The following is a 22,027-nucleotide window of genomic DNA, read 5'->3' on the forward strand; positions in this document are numbered from 1 at the left end:
CCAAGTTCCCAAATGGTCAGTCCGCCCCTGGCACTATATAAATCCGGTATAATAATAATAATTATATACATATTTTGCAGCCCTGATGCTTTGCATTGTGGCTAACTAAAAATTATCACCGCTGTCACATTTAGCTTGCAGTATTGCCTAATGAATGTAACCGATTCAACTGAATGGGGTGCTGTGCAACCAATCCGCAAACAACATGCATTGTACGCGGTTACAGCATGCTGGTACAGGGTTTATGGGATTACAGCAGGCAGGGAGGAGGCAATGTAAGGCTTCCATACCCCCTGTCAAATGCCCTCTGATGGGCTGTTGTGTACCAATCCCAAAGGCACAATATGGAGTTAGAGGAAATCTTGCTTACGTTGTGCACAGATTGATCTTTGGTGGATATTACTATGCAGGTTGTCTTTAAAAGTCCAATTTAAATAATGCTTATCACTTTGGTTGGAAAGGTAGCCAAAGATTTTAAAAGGAAAATGACATATTGGTACATGAGATCTGGTCCTTGCTCACATTTTGCACTAGGACCCAGTGGATTTAGGTTACTCCTCTAATTTATGTCCCTAGAGGTTAATTATTCAGGGTCAGCTTTTAGTAGGATGTCCTATGCTAATGTGCCTTCTGATCTCTTGACTTAAAGTAGGCAGATGGGGCTTTTTTATATAACTATTGACCTTTTAGCAGAGGTTCCTCCATTTCCAATCATGAATGTTACAGTTTTTAGCAGCACCTATTCACTTTATATATGGGCGAAGCTTTCTGTGATTTCCATTAAAGTCGCCAAGAATGCTATCACATTCCTTTTATCCCAACTTCAGTTCCTTTTTAAAGTCTATTTTGCAGTTTACCATGGTGAGGATACAGGGAATGCAATACAGACAGGACATCTCCCTATGTGCCCAAGTAGCTAGCAAATGACCATGTTTTACATCCTACAGTCTTGCAGCTCTTCTCTGGCTTGCCCATGACTGATGCAACAAACCCCTTTCAATTAAAAGCATAGTTGACAAGTTGCCGTTGAAAGTCATTGTTGAGTTGGCGTATCTAATCGGGCTCAGATGTTCAGTGTATATAAAGGTACACATGGACAAAGGGTAAGTATCTACCACCCACAAACCATTTTGTTATATTTCCATTGATCATTAATTTGATGGCAACTTGAACATACCATGGGACAAATGACCTATAAAATGTCAAGCAGTATCATACCTTCCTCTTAGATTGTAAGCTCCCAGGATCAGGCCCTCCTATCCCTCTTGTATTGAACTGTATTGTTGCTGTATTGTCTCCCTTTATTTTGTAAAGCGCTGAGAAAACTGTTGGCGCTATATAAATCCTGTATAATAATAATACAGAAATTGCATGATGTGCGATGAGATGTTCTGTGTACAACAAGCAATGACACATTATACAAATGTACCTGTCTGACAAAACATTGCAAATGATAGTGATACGTACGTTTATGAAACAGGGCTTAGGGGCTGCCTAGAGGTGTCAAACAAGTTCCTTGTATATCACATGTACCAAGTTTATGACTTGTAGAAGCATCAGGAAATCACAGGGAGGACAATGCATAATGTGATCTTACACTTTTGCTGTTTCATTTGACCAATTTGCTGCTGAGGGGGACTTTCTCAACACCCTAAAGCAAAGGAGACATCTGTTGGAACTGCAGATCCCAATATGCAACAGACATTTACTCCTTAAACATCTATACTATAAATAAAGTCATGGCTGTTGGTGTGAATTGGTGGTGCTTAAGGTGAGTGGCACTGGAGGCAAGAAATGCAAGGGGTGAGATACAGGATGAGTTGATTAGGGAACATGAACATCCAGAGAAGGATTGGGGGATTTGGATCTGCTGCTGGATGCTGGAAACTGCACAGCTATCAATGGCCATGGACTGGGATATGCTTGTGCCCATCATTTTTCGTACTGTTACATTGCTACAACATACCAGTTCTATTATGTCAATCAATTAATTTCTCTAATCTACAGTCCTAAAAATGCTAGGATGAAATACCATTTCCATTTAGGGAAATTATTTATTGAATAACGTACAAAGAGCAGTGTTTATACAGTAGGGCTAGAAATGGTTGCCAGTACTGATGTTTTTACTTTTATGGACAGATAAGAAGAAGATGAAAAAGTGCATGGTGGGGGTTTTATAATGTGATTTTACTCCATGCACCTATTCATATCCTGACCTTAAGACAATTTCTTCGTGTTTTCAAAGCACAGTTAATGCTTACATATAGAACCTGCACTCCGCGATGTTTCAGTAAGACAACCTGAGTTGTGATCTACAACATCCTGATGGGCAGTTTGCTGATGCAGCATCTCATTTGATTTGCATAGTAGTTCTAGGTGGGGAGCTTTTATCTATAATAAAAAGTGTCCCCAACACCAAGGCAAGCCATGGATTTTCTTTCCTTCCACCATGGGTTGGGTTGCAGGATAGGAAAGCGCTCGATTCCTCCTATCAACACAGTCAGTTTTCATAGGGGAATTCCTCCCGCATTTCTATGTTCTGTTCCTGTCTCCTCCTTCCTGCATGGTCTGTTCAAATGAGGTTATACTGATATTTCATCGTAAATTCAAATCTGAAGGCAAGTAACTTTTTCTGTGCTACTGCTTTGAGAAACAATTGATATGGGAACAGGAATAGAGGGGAAGTGTTGCAATGGGGATACGTGTTTCGGTGACAACTCTCTAGGAGAGGATTTCCCTCACATTGGAAAGATATCCTCTCATTTCCTGATAAGTCTACAGGACAGGAAGTGAAGAGAAATCTCCACACAGCTTCCAAGAAAATTCATTTGTTTTTCTAATCATTAATGGGGTCAAATATAATTTTTTTTTTTCGACCGCAGTGATGAGAAATTTTGAAGGAACGGATGGAAGATTTTTCCCAAACAAATTAATTCGGTAAACTCCATTATTTCAGAATCAAATGTTAAACTAAACTAAATCTTTTGAACGACATTTGAATGTTCTGAGAATTTTCATAAGAATTTTCCTAAGAATTTTTTCATTTGAAATTCCATGGGGTCAAATATTAGTTTGTTTTTGACCGCAGTGATGAGAATTTTTCGAAGGAGCAGTACGGAAAATGTTTCCCGAACAAACAAATTGTGTATGTGGTTTTCATTTGGTAAAGTCCATTAATTCCAAACTCAAATGTTAAAGTAACTAAATCTTTTGAACAACATTTGAATGTTCTGAGAATTTTCATATTCATTTTCCTAACAATTTTTTCATTTGAAATTATATTGATCTATGGCCAGCCAAGACAAAGCAGTTTTACCCCACTGGTACTTTTTCTAAAATGAAGAAAAAGTTTTGGCTTCCACATTATTAATGGCGAAAATATCCCATGCCAAGTCATTAAACTGAGAGCCTTAATATGTCAGCACCGAGATCCCAGTGACTTGGGATCTTTGTGCCGTTTTAATGAAGAAAAAAGAGAAATCACAGGGTACTGTTTAATAATTTCAGCTGTTCTTCTAAGCCAAAGCTATTAAAAACAGCTACATATTTTATCTAATACTAAATAAAAATTTCAAGTTGGAATTTGAGTCCAAGCCTGTACACCAACCAAGCCCAAGGCACTTATGCCAATCATATTGTAGATATTCTAGCTCTGAATGTGTATTGTCTGTTGTGACACATTGGCAGCCTCCTATAGTGTCTTGTAACTCACCAACATTCTCTGACAACATGTTGTAACATGTCAGCAGTCTGTTGTAACATTTGGACAGTCCCTTGGAGCAGTCTCTGGCAGTTCATTGAAACATTACGGCAGTAAAAGAGATTTGTGTGTTGGATCAGATTGCTATCTTATCTTGCTCATATGAGTAAGTTACATCAATGAAACCATCCATCCATTCAACCATACTAATATAGTCACAGCCACTTGCACTGAACCATGTTCACCCTTTGCCATGCCATGCCTCTTTAAAGCAGAACTCTCTCAATCAACATGGACTATTTTTAATCCTTTTAGCTTCTAGCAGTAGTAAAAAGATAGGAAGGTATATTATATGTACAGTTGTGTTCAAAATAATAGCAGTGTGTTGAAAAAAGTGAATAAAGCTCAAAATCCTTCTAATAGCTTTTATTTCCATACACACAAATGCATTGGGAACACTACACATTCTATTCCAAATCAAAACATGAAGAAAAATAGATCAAATGTGTGTTGTTCCTCTAAAAAAATTGAAGAAAAGTAAATATTAGACTGTTCAAAAAAATAGCAGTGTTTGTATTCTTCTTTACAAACTCAAACATTCACTATATAAACTGAAAATTGTATGAAGATTTTGCTTTCCTTTGAATCACTTAATGAATATTTAGTTGTATAAGCACTGTTTCTGAGAACTGCTGTACATCTGTGTTGCATGGAGTCACCCAACGTCTGGCACCTGTGAACAGGTATTCCAGCCCAGGATGATTGGACTACATTCCACAGTTCTTCTCTATTTCTTGGTTTTGCCTCAGAAACTGCATTTTTGATGTCACCCCACAAGTTTTCTATTGGATTAAGATCCGGGGATTGGGCTGGCCACTCCATAACGTCAATCTTGTTGGTCTGGAACCAAGATGTTGCACGTTTACTGGTGTGTTTGGGGTTGTTGTCTTGTTGGAACACCCATTTCAAGGACATTTCCTCTTCAGCATAAGGCAGCATGACCTCTTCAAGTATTCTGATGTATTCAAACTGATCCATGATCCCTGGTATGCGATAAATAGGCCCAACACCATAGTATGAGAAACATCCCCATATCATGATGCTTGAGCAGCCATGCTTCACTGTCTTCACAGTGTACTGTGGCTTGAATTCAGTGTTTGGGGGTCGTCTGACAAACTGTCTCCAGCCACTAGACCCAAAAAGAACAATCTTACTTTCATCAGTCCACAAAATGTTGCGCCATTTCTCTTTAGGCCAGTCAATGTGCTCTTTGGCAAATTGTAACCTCTTCAGCAAATGTCTTTTTTTCAACAGTGGGACTTTGCGGGGGCTTCTTGCAGATAGCTTGGCTTCACATAGGCGTCTTCTAAATGTAACAGTACTCACAGGTAACTTTACACCTTCTTTGATCTTCCTGGAGCTGATTGTTGGCTGAGTCCTTGCCATTTTGGCTATTCTTCTATCCATTAGAATGGTAGTTTTTCGCTTTCTTCCACGTCTTTCAGGTTTTGGTTGCCATTTTAAAACATTTGCGATCATTTTAGCTGAGCAGCCTATCATTTTCTGCACTTCTTTATATGTTTTCCCCTCTCCAATCAACTTTTTAATCAAGGTACGCTGTTCTTCTGAACAATGTCTGGAACGACCCATTTTCCTCAGAATTTCAGAGAGAAATGCACTGTAACCAGCATGTACAACATTTGCTGCCTTCCTTCCTTAAATAAGGGCAATAATTGCCACCTGTTTTTCAAAGAATGTATGACCTCACTAATAGAACTCCACACTGCTATTATTTTGAACATGCCCCTTTCAATTAGTGATTCAATTACACAGAATCAGCAGCATGCATGTCATGAGTGTTGGGTCTGTTGGATTTCTATTACTCTACTACACCTGCTAGTAAATTATTTGCCATGTAGAAATATCATTTCTACCAAAAACAGTGATTGATCAGGTTAGTGATGTCTGACTGCTATTATTTTGAACACAACTGTACCTGGTTTAAACTGTTTTTTTTTTTGTACATTTCTTCAGTTACTTCCTGGTTTCCAGGCCTAGGCAAATTATGTCATACATTCGAGGAGTCTTCAAGAGTGCAGGAGGGGCTTTCTCAGCTAAGCACACCCTCCTGCCTGCATGCCTGAGCTATGGGCAGACAAATTCCAAGAAGTAAATACTACATGAATCATCTTCCCTTGCTGAAGATGACCACAGCCAGAAATTCTAGGGGCTTTTTCAAAGTGATTTCTTAGCAAAATAAAGCATGGAGACATGGATGGATGGATGAGTTTGCTTTGAATATTAAAAACTAATTAAATATTGTTTTTGGTTTGTGGGGCTAAGATGCAGCATAGCTCTGCTTTATTGTCCTTCTTTTACATTGAACAAAGTTGCGAGTATGGTATCCTCTCTCTTTAATGCAAGCACCACCCTGCTAATAAAGATATTACTCATTCATTTTTTCACTATTATAGTTACTTACCATGGTAGTTAAGAGGTGAGTTGTAAGCTTGTAAAAGGCAGTGCCCTAGGCAGCCTAAATGCTAAATAGGCCCGTCACACAAAGAAAGTGGAATTAGCTGTTCACCAAGCATATGCCGCCATAACACATCTGCCATGTTGAGGATAATAATCACAGTAAGTCTCAGCAGACAGATGGAGATCAGTGAGGATGGGTCTCCGATCTAACTCTTGGTCTACAAATGTCTATAACACATTTCCATCCGCATTCTCTCCCTTCTGATGTGTACAGAAGGATTATTGTTTTCCCTACAACTATTCTCACAGCTAGTTCTGGTAAGACATTGAAGTATTTTTTGTCGGAATAACCTGTTACTGGTAGTTGAACAAAGCATTACACGTTCTCCACAAACAAATTGACTTGCGAGCCACCGAGGTATATTATAAAAATATGAGTATTAGATCGCTGGTTAATATGCCCACTCTCATGTGATGTGCGTTTATCAACAAAATCTATAAATAGTTACCGCGCTCTAATATCATCAAAAAGGTGTAATCAAAAAGTGCTTATAAATGAATAAAAATAATTGTTGATGTGCCGTGACTAATTAAATAAATAAAATAAAACATGTGAAAAATTGATACAATCATATATTAGCAGGTCCCTATATGTGCAATCCTTATAACAATGTGCAAATCTTCCATTGGTAAACCTCAAGAAAGTCCATAATATAATAATACTTCAACTACCACCTCTACACTGATGATACTCAAATCTACCTATCCACCCCTCACCTCACCCCCACATTCTCCGCCCGCATCACTCACCTCCTAAACGACATCTCTGACTGGATGTCGCTCCATTTCCTCAAGCTCAACCTCTCCAAAACCGAGCTTCTCATCTTTCCCCCTTCCCGTGCCCCCCCCCCATCCTTTCCATCACTACCAACAACACCACCATCAATCCCGCCCAGCAAGCCAAGGTCCTTGGCGTCATTCTGGACTCAAACCTTTCCTTTCAACCTCATGTCAAATCACTCACAAATACATGCAGGCTCCACCTCCGGAACATTGCCAAGATACGCTCCTTCCTTACCCCAGACACCACTAAACTACTCGTACACTCCCTGATTATCTCACGCCTTGACTACTGCAACTCCCTCCTCACTGGCTTACCCCAGTGCAAACTCTCCCCGCTTCAGACCATCCTGAACTCAGCTGCCAGACTCATCCACCTCACCAGCCGCTCCACCTCTGCCACCCCCCTCTGCCTCTCCCTCCACTGGCTCCCCATTGCCCAACGCATTAAATTCAAACTGCTCACTCTGACCTATAAGGCCATTCACAACACTGCCCCTAACTACCTCACCGACCTGATTCCCAGGTACCACCCTACCCGTACCCTTCGCTCTTCACAGGACCTCCTTCTATCTTGCTCCCTGGTCTCCTCCTCCCACGCACGACTGCAAGACTTCTCCAGGTCCTCCCCCATCCTCTGGAACTCACTACCCCAATCTATCAGACTGTCACCTTCCCTCCTCACCTTCAGGCACTCCCTGAAAACCCACCTCTTCAGGGAAGCCTACCCCACCCTCACCTAACAGCCGCTGCCCTTCCCTCCTCCTACCACTCCATCCCCCACAGCCATTTCCTCCTGTACCTCTACCCCCTCCCTCCTAGATTGTAAGCTCGAAAGAGTAGGGCCCTCTTACCCCTTGTGTGCTGTTTGATGTTACTGTACTGTTTCATGTATTGTCCCCCCCTCTATTGTACAGCGCTGAGCAAACCCTTTGGCGCTATATAAACTCAATAAATAAATAAATAAATAATACAATAATTTGAAAAATAATAAAAAAATAAATAAAATAAAAAGTCTATTGTGAAAAGACGGCAATACTGTCCCAATGTGCAAATGAATATCCAGCCTAAACAGATATAATCTCCTTCAGTGTGAAGATAAGATCTCTGCAGTGATCTTGTAAACCTGTGTGACTGCAGGACTGTGAGGGATACTCCCTCCTTTGATCCACTCCTTAATCCTCTGCCTTTGTATTCCTCTGTATGTCTCATGCCAAAAAGAGATAAAAGATATGGTGTCTTATCCCAGGGCTAAAACAGCTTTAATGTCCGGGGGATGATCATCCCCCGGACGAAGCTACGAAATCCCTGTAGCGCAACGTGTTGGGGAGGGGCAGTGATGTCACCGCGCATTCGATCTACGATACGGCAAGTACTGAAGGTGTGTGGACATACACCCTCCGCTCTGTTTTAGCTGCAAGCTGTGGGATCTTGTATATATAAAGCACAATTGTATTATATTAAATGTGAGTGCAATATGGAAGCACATTAAAGCTGTTTTAGCCCTGGGATAAGACACCGTATCTTTTATCTCTTTTTTGCATGAGACATACAAGGAATACAAAGGCAGAGGATTAAAGAGTGGCTCAAAGGAGGGAGTATCCCTCAAAGTCCTGCAGTCACACAGGTTTACAACATCACTGCAAAGATCTTATCTTCACACCGAAGGAGATTATATCTGTTTAGGCTGGATATTCATTTGCACATTGGGACAGTATTGCTGTCTTTTCACAATAGACTTTTTATTTTATTTTTTAATTATTTTTCAAATTATTGTATTGTATTATATTATGGACTTTCTTGAGGTTTACAAATGGAAGATTTGCACATTGTTATAAGGTTTGCACATATAGGGACCTACTAATATGATATGATTGTATAAATTTTTCACGTTTTATTTATTTAATTAGTCACGGCACATCAACAATTATTATTTTTATTCATTTATAAGCACTTTTGCACTTTTTGATGATATTAGAGCATGGTAATTATTTAAAGATTTTATTACACGTTCTCCATTGACTCAGCTGAGGTTTTTGTTGACACACCTTGACCCAGCCCTTCCTTCGTTTCCAGCAAGCAGAATGTAGAAAATGTACTCAACGTTCTCTCATCAATTCCAATTCCAATCCCATCCTGTCCCATGTTAGGCATAGCCAGCAAATAGTGCCTCTGCACAGTGTAGCAGCCTGTCTTTATTTGCTCTTTAAGAATTAAGGGATGTAGGGAGGCAGAGTTTATGACAAAACCACTCCTAGTTAATGCGGCTTTTTCAGATGATCACCTTTAAATGACAGCGATCACCTGCTAATGAGTTCATGTGTTTGGCTCCCTGACTGTAATTGTTCTTGTCCAATTAGCCATACACTGTTCAAATTTCAGCCGGTTCATGATGAACCAGACGAAATTCACTTAGGGCAGGTTCACACCAGAATTTGCATACGGTTCGATTTGAACCCATTCATTTTGAATGGGTTGAATTGCACTGGACTGCACCAAAAGGAGTGCATGCACTACTTTTAAAAATGCACTGTAAGCAGGTCGCATGGCACTCCTGTACCATGTGATTCAGTGCAGGCAAACGCACTACGTTTGTGACTGGTGTTTGGGGTGTTGCTAACCTAACATTGACACCCACTGCAGATCGCATTTTGCGTTTTGAATGCAGTGTGAAACATGCACTTGGATTTACATTTCAGGAGCCTACTAGCAGAGAATTCTGAAGCCCCCCCCCAACAAAAAAATAAAAACAAAAACAATATTTTTTTTATAATATTATTATCTCTGTAAAGGGGAATGCTATGGGCTTCAATGTTAAGGGAAGCACCACAGACTGTGATGTAAAGGGGAACTCTGATGTAAGGGGATCTCTGGTCACCAGAGCCCCCCTTACACAAGAGTCCTCAGAGTTCCCTTTACATCAGAGTTCTCCTTTACATCAGAATCTGCAGGGTTCCCCCTTACAGTACAAAGTGGGACCTCTGTGGACCCTGACTGAAGAGATCAAGAGAGGGAAAAAGAAATTCTGGCCGCACCTCTAGGAAGGGCACCTGTAGACACATGCATACAATGCCTATTGAGAAATCCAGTCCTGGCTGTAAGAATTACTGGTAAAGACTTCAGTAAACCAATGAATCACACTGAATATCCTGCGCTGATATTTGCATAGACCTGATCAGCATGGCAGTACTTAGGACTGAAGATTGGTTACCCGCTGCTTTGTGGGATGGGGAGGGGACAGGTATACTCTCCTCATTTTCCAACTGCTGGGTTTTAGAAAGGTTGGGGGTACGATTTGCATGTTTTTATATTTTACGTACATGTTCACTTTAAGGAGTTATTCTGTAACAATTGGCTCAGAACAAGTCAGCTTGGCAGTGCTGACCAAATCCATGCCAACTTTCCCTGGTTCCACCCTTTTTTGGGGGGGGGAGTTGGAAAAATCTAAACTTTGCCTCCAAAAAAAACAGACATCTGGAACTTATCTACATTCTACTTTGTTTCAAGATGTTTCCTGTGATACTTTGAATCCGAAAACATAAGAGTATGTGCCTGTTACTGAAAACATTCATTTTTATTTAGTACATCTTAAGGCAGAGACATACAGCTATCCCAGTCTAGATTAGGGGTCTCCAAACTTACTAAGCAAAGGGCCAGTTCACTGTCCTGCAGACGTTAGGGGGCTGGACTGTGGCCAGTTGGAGTAGAAAATGCTCCAGTGTCACTGGGAGTTAAAAAATTACATAGCACCTGTGGTCAGCAGAAAGAGGGATAGAGAGAAGGAATAGTGCCCATTTTTGGTGTCATTGAGAGGAATAGTGCCCCATCATTGGTGTCAATGAACTGACAATGTTGGTGTCAGTAGGAGGAATAGTGCCTAAAGTCTTTAAGGGGGAACATTGTGGCCAGTGGGACTATAACATGCCCCAGCATCAATGGGAGTAAATAATGCCCCAGGCTTGGTGTTCAATGGGAGAAAAAAAATACATAACACCTCTGGGCAGCAGCAGAAGAAATAGTGCCCCATCATTGAATTTAGTGGTTAAACTGGATGGACTTTTGTCTATTTTCAGCCAGACTAACTATGTACGTAACTATATTGGTATTAGGAAGGAATATTTCTCCATCCTTGGTGTCAGTGGAAGGAATAGTGTCCCATCATTGTTTTCAGTGGGAGGAATAGTGTCCCATCATTGTTCTCAGTGGGAGGAGTAGTGCCCCATCATTGTTCTCAGTGGGAGGAGTAGTGTCCCATCAACTGTTCTCAGTGGGAGGAGTAGTGTCCCTTCATTGTTCCCAGTGGGAGGAGTAGTGTCCCTTCATTGTTCTCAGTGGGAGGAGTAGTGCCCCATCATTGTTCTCAGTGGGAGGAGTAGTGTCCCATCAACTGTTCTCAGTGGGAAGAGTAGTGTCCCTTCATTGTTCTCAGTGGGAAGAGTAGTGTCCCTTCATTGTTCACAGTGGGAAGAGTAGTGTCCCATCATTGTTCTCAGTGGGAGGAGTAGTGTCCCATCATTGTTCTCAGTGGGAGGAATAATGACCCTTCATTGGGAGGAATAGTGCTACATATTTTGTATCAATGGCAGAAATAGTGTTCCATCATTCATATCAGTGAAAGGAATTATGCCCATGGTTTTTGTCAGTGGGAGAATAGTGCTCTATCGTTGGCATAAGTGGGAAGAGTTGTGGCTCAAAGGCACATATTTGCTAGCACACCACGGATCAAATAGCGTCCACAATCTTTACTGAAGACCGTTCACATCACAAGGGACATGGTGCAACATTTCTGAGCCACGCAGGACCCCTTTGTCAAGCATGTGAAGACACGTGGCTCCAAAATGTTGCACCATGTCCCCTGTGATGTGAACGTTCTTCAGCAAAGATTGTAGACGCTATATGATCCGTGGTGTGCTAGCAAATAAGTGCATTTGATCAGTGGAAGAAATCGTGTCCCATCATTGGTGTTGGTAAGAGGAATAATACCTTGGATCAGTGGCGGTAATAATGCCCCAGAGCAAGGAAACGGCTGCACATGCACATCAGGGACTGTCTCTGCTACATTTAATTTTCTCCTGATTTACCTGCACCTTTTGTAACAACACCCACATTTACCTTTCTGGCAAGATAATCTCTTCTATAAGGGTCCTTTCACGTGGGCGTTCAGTTTTTTTTTCATCAGTTCAGTTTCTTTTTTTTTTTCAAAATCGGAGCTAAACGGATGAAGATTTCACTTTTTACCTCCATTTTTCATATCCGTTTACTTCCATTTTTGATCCATTTACATTCGTTTTTTCATCAGTTTCTCGTCAGTTTTTACATCAGTTTTTTTACATCCTTTACCAATGCGAAAACAGATGCAAAAATGGACCGTATGTCCGTTTACATCTGTTTTTTGTCTGTTCTGTTCTGTTTTTACAGAAGAAAATAGGGTTTTTTCTGTTAAAAAAAATTAGATGTTAACGGATGCAGACATTAACGGACGTAAACGGATAAATATGTGTTTACATCCGCTAGTCCATAGAAATACATGGGTGTCCGTTTTTCATCAGTAAACGGACAGATGAAAAATGGACATACGGAACACCCACGTGAAAGAGCCCTCAAAGTTTATTTTAGAAGGAGATGGTGGGAGAATAAATGTACCCCATGGCACACATATCCCAGCTCCTTAAAGTAAATCTGTCACAAATCTGGGCTTGAAATTGAACGGCAAAAGCAAATACATAAACAGAGGGCGCCATCAATAAACATGACATCTAAAAAGACTGTCAGCTAAAGGTATATGCAGATCTTGACTTTAGCTGTAAAAGTCAAGCTTGGCTCTGACTTCCTTGTATTGGTCATTGAGGCTGCTCATAATAATAAAACAAAAACTATAAGAAAGCAGGAGGGATGGGGTGCAGTCCAGGATGACTTATCTGTGGCTATTATTTGTGGGTACACTGATCATTTTTGGTGCTTCTCACTGAATGTAACCTCCACTGAAGCATTTTAATTTTTGTAAAGTACCTGTAAATGTTTGCTGATTGACATTACTTATATGACAAACATTAACAAATGCAACAGTCTTCTTTAATAAGGCAATGAACAACAATGACCCATAGTGAGCCATCAGCCATTCCTTTCTGTAGTTCTGGCTGCTTTAAAGAAATCAGAAGTAAAATCCATGGGGTGCTGCTCATTATTGTGTTTATTACTAAAATAATTAATTTTCCCCAACAGTCATGAGTGATAGTTTAAAGTCCAACTCCATTTTTAAGGCATCAATAAAAAGCCCAGCACTTCTTAACAAGTAAAAATAAAAAACTGCCATTTTTACTGCAATACTCACCTTCTTTCCAATGTACAGTTGTGACCAAAATTATTCAACCCCCAATGCTGTAAAGGGGTTTAGGGACTATAGTGTACATTTGGAATTGTATTCAGAATCAAATCCTACAAGGACGTTGTAACTACCCAAATGCAACTAAAATGACATCAATTGTTTATGTAATACAGTAGTAAATGGTTCTTATGTGGTTTCTTCATTGCCACAATTATTCAACCCCTTAAAGACTACCACTCTGAAGAACAGAGGTTCATACAGGTGCTTTCCATCAGGTATTGAAAACACCTGTGGATGTCACCGAGCAGCAATCAAGCATAATAAGCACCAATTAGGCAGCTTTAAAATGACTGTGATACTCAGCTCCTTCTAGACATTTACTGGTGTGGTTACAAACATGGTGAAGGCAAGAGAATGGTCCAGGAAGACAAGAGAAGAGGTGATTTCTCTTCACAGGAAGGGCAATGGCTATAAGAAGATTGCAAAGATGTTAAACATACCAAGAGACACCTTAGGAAGCATCATTCGCAAATTCAAGGCAAAGGGCACTGTTGAAACGCTACCTGGTCGTGGCAGAAAGAAGATGCTGACTTCGACTGCTGTGCGCTACCTGAAGCGTAGAGTGGAGAGAAGTCCCCGTGTGACTGCTGAGGAACTGAGAAAAGATTTGTCAGATGTGGGTACAGAAGTTTCAGCCCAGACAATAAGACGCACACTGCGTAATGAAGGCCTCCGTGCCAGAACTCCCAGGCGTACCCCCTTGCTGTCTCCAAAGAATAAGAAGAGTCGACTGCAGTATGCCAAAAGCCATGTGGACAAACCACAAAAGTTGTGGGATAGTGTTCTGTGGACTGATGAAACAAAATTAGAACTGTTTGGGCCCATGGATCAACGCTATGTTTGGAGGAGGAAGAACAAGGCCTATGATGAAAAGAACACCTTGCCTACTGTGAAGCATGGTGGAGGGTCAATCATGCTTTGGGGCTGTTTTGCTTCTGCAGGTACAGGGAAGCTTCAGCGTGTGCAAGGTACCATGAATTCTCTTCAGTACCAGGAGATATTGGATGGAAACGTGATGCAGTCCGTCACACACCTGAGGCTTGGGAGACGTTGGACCTTTCAACAGGACAATGATCCCAAGCATACCTCCAAGTCCACTAGAGCATGGTTGCAGAGGAAAGGCTGGAACATTTTGGAGTGGCCATCGCAGTCACCAGACTTAAATCCGATTGAGAACCTCTGGTGGGACTTAAAGAAAGCAGTTGCAGTGCGCAAGCCTAAGAATGTGACTGAACTGGAGGCCTTTGCCCATGAAGAATGGGCGAAGATACCCGTAGATCGCTGCAAGACACTTGTGTCAAGCTATGCTTCACGTTTAAAAGCTGTTATAACTGTAAAAGGATGCTGTACTAAGTACTAAGATTGAATGTCACTTGGGGGTTGAATAAAACTGATAATGCTGTGAGCACAGAAAAGACATTTGTGGTTATTTCATTATAACTGTTATGTTATATTTGTCTGACCTACAAGTGCCTCTTTAATGTAAATGTAAGCAAGATGACTGAATGATCAAAAGCAATGTCAAACTGGCCAAAACACTCAATTTCAGTGGGGGTTGAATAATTTTGGTCACAACTGTATTTCTCTACTAATATATGTTCTGCTCCTCTTCCATATTGAATGATATCATGCTTTTCAGATTAATCTTCAACTGATGCCAAAAGCATACTGTACAGTATAATCAAAGTTGCAGTCTGATGTAGGCTCACAATTTCTCTTTTCTTCCCAGGCTGCAGGAGCAGACTCCCCATGATTGTGAGCCACCAAATATCCACATATCAGGCTCCATGTACACTAGCGTTTTTTTAAGCAACTAGAAGCTATTATGTGCATTTTTTGCTCCCCTAGAAGCTAACAGTGTTATCCTATGTGTCCCTGCACACTATTTTATGCTAGAAGTGTTTTTCAAGCTTCAGCATTTAGGAGCAGAAAGTTTTTGGGAGTGTTTTCCCAGCAGAAAAAAACACGCTTAGCCCTTGTGCACACTGATGCGGTGCGGAATTTGCAGCATTTTCTGTGCGAATTCCGCACCAGATCAGAATCGCACCCCGTTCATGCGAACCACTGCGGGTGTCTGTTAACAACACCCCGAAAGCGGTCTGCAAAACGCGGTGCAATGTGCAGAATCGGAACACATAGTTGTGATTACCCATGCAATCCGATTCTAGTGTGGACCAAAAAAGGGTCCTGCATGTTTTTGGTGCGGATGCGATGCGATTTGAGCCATACAAAATGTATATCTCTAATCGCACCACATACAAATAGCATGTGATTTGTACAGGAATACGGTGCGGGAATGTGGGATTTACCGCACCGCTGTAGGCTGAGCCTGTGTGGATTGCATGGCCAAAAGTAACCAAGGAATAAAATGCATAGATCTGCTAAAATCATCAGCTAAGATTTCATAATACTTAACACCCATTCTTTTTAAAGGATTTGTTTACCTTTTGTAGCATGTTACACCCATATTCAGGTATAACATGTTACAGATGTATCATCCTTCATTCCTCCCGATCCCCTGTCTTCACAGATAATGGGGGAACTTCACCCCCTGCTGGCTGTCACAATCTGAAAAAAATGTGGCCCTGCGGGACTCCGCCTGCCTAGCCGCTTCATTCATTCACAGTATTCTGTGAACTGAAAAACTACAAGTACTGACAGCCTTTGCAGACGTCGGCTTGTAGTTCTCATTTAACTAGCAGGGCCCTGTTGAGCTCTGTAGGTAATTTATTGAGCTTCCTGTCATTGTATAACTGCCTCTCTGTATCAGAAGTATGGGCACACAGCTATGCAGGCAGGTTGCTGGACTTTGCCATTACAGGCTCCTAACAAAAAAACAAAAAAATAGGAAAATGCCAATTTGTTTACCAACAAAAAAAGTGCATTATTTTTCTTTGAAAAGGTGAACTTATCCTTTAAATTGAATTCCAGGTATACAAATTTTTGCATAGTAACATTGGTGCAGAAATTGGCCAGCATCAGGACAGTTTTGCACCAACAAGAACACGGATAGGCTCGGCTAAGCAATAATCAATTTCTAGCTGCTGGTCAAAGAGGGCCTATTACTGCCTGCTAAAAAAAAGCATGTGTCAATGCTAAAACTACTTGAAAAAAAACATTCTTAAAGCTGAAATGAATCATATTGGGGTACTGAAGCTATATGTAAGCCAAGCTTAATGTAACAGAGAAAAATCAACAGGCAAAAATGCTCTGCCAGAGTACGCTGCTGCTGTAACTGTCGGTAAATTTCTTACTGCTCTGTAACTATATATACAGCTGTAAGGCATTCCCCAGGCAAGTTATATTATATAGAATATTATAGGATTTGTAGGAGCTGTCCAACTTCCCATACTTTTTTACCAATAGATTGTCTATTATCTGTAAAAATGACCAGAATCTACTAACAAGACCTACCTCCCACTGACATGGGATCCAGATGCAGTGCAATTTTAGCCCATTCATTCGAATGGGCCAAAATTGCACCAGACCACACCAATGCATGCACTGCTTTGAAAAATGCACAGCAACCGGATTGCATGGTACTACTGTACCCAGCAATCTGGTGCATACAAACTCTGTGGGGAGATTTACGATTATTATTACAAATACTAATATAGCGCTGTCAATTTACGCAGCTCTTTACATATATGCATTAACAAGAACATATAAAGCCATTGATAACTCTGCCCCAAATTACATCACCGATCTTGTTCCCAAATATCACCCAAACCGTCCTCTCCGCTCCTCCCACGACCCCTACTCTCTAGCTCCCTTGTCTCCTATGGTACTCCAGCACACAGTTAACCCTTTGATTGCCCCACATGTTAACCCCTTCCTGCCCAGTGTCATTAGTACAGTGTCAGTGCTTTTTATTAGCTCTGATCACTGTATTGGTGTCACTGGCGATGTCAGTGACACCAAGTCCGTTCCTCCCAGTGTCAGAATGCCCGCTGCAGTCCCCCTATAAGTCGCTGATTGCTGCCATTACTAGTACAAATTCCAAGTACCATGCAATCTGGTGCATACAAACTCTGTGGGGAGATTTACGATTATTATTACAAGTACTAATATAGCGCCGTCAATTTATGCAGCTCTTTACATATATGCATTAACAATAACATACAAAGCCATTGATAACTCTGCCCCAAATTACATCACTGATCTTGTCTCCAAATATCACCCAAACCGTACTCTCTGCTCCTCGCACAACCTCCTGCTCTCTAGTCTCCTCCTCCCTTGCTCATCTCCAGGACTTCTCCAGAGCTTCCCCCATCCTCTGGAACTCTCTACCCCAACTTATCAGACTGTTGCCTACTCTGCTCACTTTTAGGCGATCTCTGAAAACCTATCTCTTCAGGGAAGCCTATCCTGCCCTCAGCTAATAATGGAATCTTCTATTCCTCCTACCAGCCCATCCCCCACAGTTATTCCCTTTTGTACCACCAGCCCCTTCCTCTTAGATTGTAAGCTCCCAGGATCAGGGCCCTCCTATCCCTCTTGTATTTTTACTGTATTGTCTCCCATTATATTTTAAAGTGCTGAGCAAACTGTTGGTGCTTTATAAATCCTGTATAATAATAATAATGTACATTCACAGCAGTCCCTAACCTTCAAGGAGCGTACAATCTAAGGTACTAAAACTAGAGTACTCAGAATCTGGTGCAGCTGTGCATGGCAGTCAATCAGCATGTAATTTCAGCTTCAATTAAGCTATGACAATAAAACCTGGAAGCTGATTGGTTTCTGTGCAGAGCTGCACCATATTTTGCACCATGCAGTTTTAGTAAATAACCCCTGCTGTGTTTGGGGTGTTGTGAACACTGACACCCACTGCAGATCACAAGTGCAGTGCGTTTTGAATGCATTGCAGGAGTTTCCTGCACCATGTTCTGGTGTGATCTTGCCCTTAGAATTTTGGCTTCATTCTGACATTCCTGGTTGTTTCAGACCAGCATCTCAATGTCCTGAGGTCAGACAGCCAGGCAACTAGCATTTTCAGAAATAGGCCAGCAATGGCTCCCCCCAGAATTCCTTCAGTACAAATTTACTGTATAAAATAGCGCAGAATGCTTTTTGTACATCAACGCATAGCAAACAATCAGCAATAATTTGAATACAATTGGACTTCTAAAAGTTAATATACCATTGGCTGCTGTGAACTGCTCTTAGCCTTTGTTTGCATAAGGGGTTAATTTACTCTATAAACTGCTTTCCCTCTCTGATTTTCTGTTCTCATTTTTTTTCTCCTAGTCATACCAGTTACAACACCTCAAATATGTTCCATCTACTCTCTTGGACACACCCTACACAACTGAATAAGAGGGAAGATAAAAATCTGCCTTAATGCCTATCTGATAGACGAAAATGCAACTACTTGGTCTGAAATGTAATGAATATTACACAAAACTAATCCAGAAAAAGTATTAAATCCAGAAGCATAAAGCACAAAATACATAGCAAAGAAACGGGATAATCCGGGTACAGTGCTCGGCTCTGTTCCATGCCAGTGACAGTACTCGTCTTACACAGCCATAGGGGTGCCAAGATTTATGAGTAAAGGACCTACACACAAACTCTTTGGGGATTCAATTCAGCATGGTACGTAGTGTACATTTGTAATAAAAAAAAGAAGTAAACTAATGTAATAAAAAAATTAATGAGATTAAAACTGTATGTAGTGAATTTCCCTAAAAAGGCTCAAAATCCAAATATGATGTACTGTGCACATTTTCAATGTTAACTCTATAATGGAGGATTTTTGAGAATAGAGGCTCAAATATGAGATAATAGGAGGGGCAAAGGGCTGCGATCGAACAGAAATGGCGCTTCATCCTGTGCAGATTATAATGCGAGTACGCAATTGGGAGATAACAAAAAAGGGGAGCGGTTGCAGGCGATATCAATCCACAAAGGTCGCCCCTCTGCACCCCTGTACTGACATCCTAGACCAAATGTATTAATTCCTGAGGGATTCTATATTATATCTGTATTCTTTCCTGAGGGAGATCTAGAAAACATGCACTGTTTGTGTCTTCTTTGGACTGGTTTGGGAGTATCAGAGGCAACATAATAAAAGAAAAAAGATTGAAAGGTACAATAGAAAAATGTCTTTAACAGAAAGACCACTAATGTATAGAAGGTGGTGGCATCATCCCGAGGGGCATGTTTCTGTGCCTTCTACATCTTCTGTGGATATTAGGGTTTTCCTGTTAGTGAGTGCTCCTTCTCATATGTGGAATGTCTGCTACTTAGCTTTGGAATTTTTTAATGGATTGTAAAGTTGAATCTTTGCCAAGCGGACGGCTCCAATTCAGGTCTAAGCTATTTTATTTAATGTCATGCATAGTAATAGTTGCTGAGTACTTACGGGATTGTAGGCAGACTGGTAGCCTGGAGCTGGTACAAACGCCATGTTTGCTGTTGGAATATATTTCGGAGTGAAGTTTGGTTGGGACTTGAGGGATGCTTTTTATCATATGAGAAGAGGGCAGGGCAAGCCTGCGAGGTATCTTTCTAAAAACTTGCATATCCAGTTTATACAGCGAGCTGCTAGACTCGAGAGACGCCTGCTGGCAGACACAGATATTCTGGTAGAGGAAACAGCAGTCAAGTGACTAAGCTCTCAACCTTTCCCAAAGAAAATAGTATGTTCCTCTAAATGTTTCCAATATTACAGCTGTCATTGTTTCAGTAGTAATACACTTCTCTGACTCATAGACAAAGACACAAAGGCCCCATGACTAAAGCCTTCCATCCACTGAGCCAACTTCAGCCAGTTCCTGATGATCCAACTTTGTGGTCGTCCCTGTTGGCATCCTCCAGCTCGATGACCTTCGATTTAAAATTGCCAGCTAAACAGCTGGGGCTGGCTGTCAGAATACATTAGCCGACATTGCAGATTCATCCAACTGCACTGATCAGCTGCCTCGTGTTAGCTGTGGGGGGAAATATAAAAAATTTTGAGTTGTCATCAGAGCAAGAAGGTGCGGAAAATCCTCCAATGGAGGCATTATACCTATAACAAAGGTGGAACCCTTTGAGAACGTGTGTATGTACACGAAACGCGCCAGAGAGGAGCCTAAATGCTGACGTCACACCGCCGCGTCTACATGGTCCGGTGGCCATCTTTGTAAGTGTTTTTATCCATTGATGGTTTTATGCTCCACGTGCAGGGGCGGACTGACCATTTGGAAACTCGGGCACTGCCTGAGGGCCCGGGGTCAGTAGGGGGCCCCATGAGATGCCCCTGGTACCTTTTTCATAGGCTTTTTTGAGTTTGGGCAAGGACACAGGGGCCCCATGATCCTCTATTGCCTGGGGGCCCCATGAGTTGTCAGTCCGCCCCTGTCCACGTGGTTGCTATCTTTTTAATAAAACATACTAAACTATATGATACTGTCTCTGGGCTCGGTCTATGAGCTTGCCCTCTAAGAGGAATCCCTTTCCTTGGTTCACCGTGGGCTGGAGATGGAGACTTGGCTACTCTACATTTGATTGTTCATTTGGTGTATCACTGGCTTCTGGAGAGATCCCACCTTCAACCGGGTCACCGGCAGGAGGAACAAGCAGGAACACTCCTTAGTGTCATTCCGCTCTGGTCTTGCTTGCTACTTACTTCTGGTGAGTGCATTATGTTGAGCCATACAAACCAGTGTTCTTGCAGTGAGACACAGCCCAAATAGTGAAACAGCACAAGGTTAACCCTTTGATCTCCCCAGATATTAACCCCTTCCTGCCCAGTGCCATTAGTACAGTGTCAGTGCTTTTTATTAGCACTGATCACTGTATTAGTGTCATTGGTGATGTCAGTGACAACAAGTCAGTTCCCCTCCAGTGTTAGAAGGCCTACTGCAGTCCTGCTATAAGTCACTGATCGATGCTATTACTAGTACAAAAAAAAAAAAAATTCCAGTATCTATACTACCATTTGTAAGCGCTATAACTTTCACATAAACCAATTAATTTACACGTATTGAGATTTGTTTTAGCAAAGACATGGAGCAGAATACATTTTGGCCTAAACTTATGACAAAATTAGATTTTTTAAAAATTTTTTACAGGACATGTTTAATAGCAAAAAGTAAAAAATATAGTTTTTTTCTCAAAATTGTCGATTTTTTTTTATAGTGCAAAATAGAAAAAACACACAGGTGATCAAATATCACCGAAAGAAAGCTCAATTTGTTGGGAAAAAAGGATGTAAATTTCATTTGGGTGCAGCATTGCATGACTGTGCAATTGTCAATTAAAGTAATGCAATATTGCAAAAAATGGCCTGGTCAGGAAGGGGGATAAATGCTCTGGAGGGCAAGTGGTTAAATTAGATCTCTAGATAAAACATTTTTGTTTAGATTTGAAGGAGAGTTGGGAAGGTTTTATTAGTGCTTGTGGATGGTTGAAGAGTCACTAGCACTCCACTGAAGAGTCACACTTATTTGTGTAATGTCACATAGGTCAAATACAGCCCACAACTGGGGCTACACAGGATCCCTTACTCAAGGTGACACATATACAATGGCCGTATTTGATCTATGTGACATGTGGCTCTTCAGTTGAATGCTGCTGTCTCTTCATCCTTTTATTGTGGTTTGCACAGTGTCATCTGCTATGGTCACTACAAGCAC

At 41.2% G+C, this 22,027-nt stretch overlaps 1 protein-coding gene across 1 annotated transcript in view; it reads right to left on the bottom strand.

Annotated features, from left to right (window-relative positions):
- The window catches only part of LOC149440707 (galectin-4-like), a 56,638-nt gene extending 36,711 nt beyond the window's left edge, over nucleotides 1-19,927 (bottom strand). The window contains exon 1 of the mRNA XM_089658212.1: nucleotides 19,771-19,927. Within this exon, the coding sequence (XP_089514338.1) occupies nucleotides 19,771-19,815 (45 nt within the window). The 5' untranslated portion in view covers nucleotides 19,816-19,927. The remainder of the gene's footprint in view (nucleotides 1-19,770) is intronic.
- Nucleotides 19,928-22,027: the final 2,100 nt, after the last annotated feature.

The sequence above is a fragment of the Staurois parvus genome, unplaced genomic scaffold (genome assembly GCF_062004578.1).
Source record: "Staurois parvus isolate SC_StPar_1 unplaced genomic scaffold, SC_StPar_1.0 ptg001058l, whole genome shotgun sequence".
Taxonomy (NCBI): Eukaryota; Metazoa; Chordata; class Amphibia; order Anura; family Ranidae; genus Staurois; species Staurois parvus.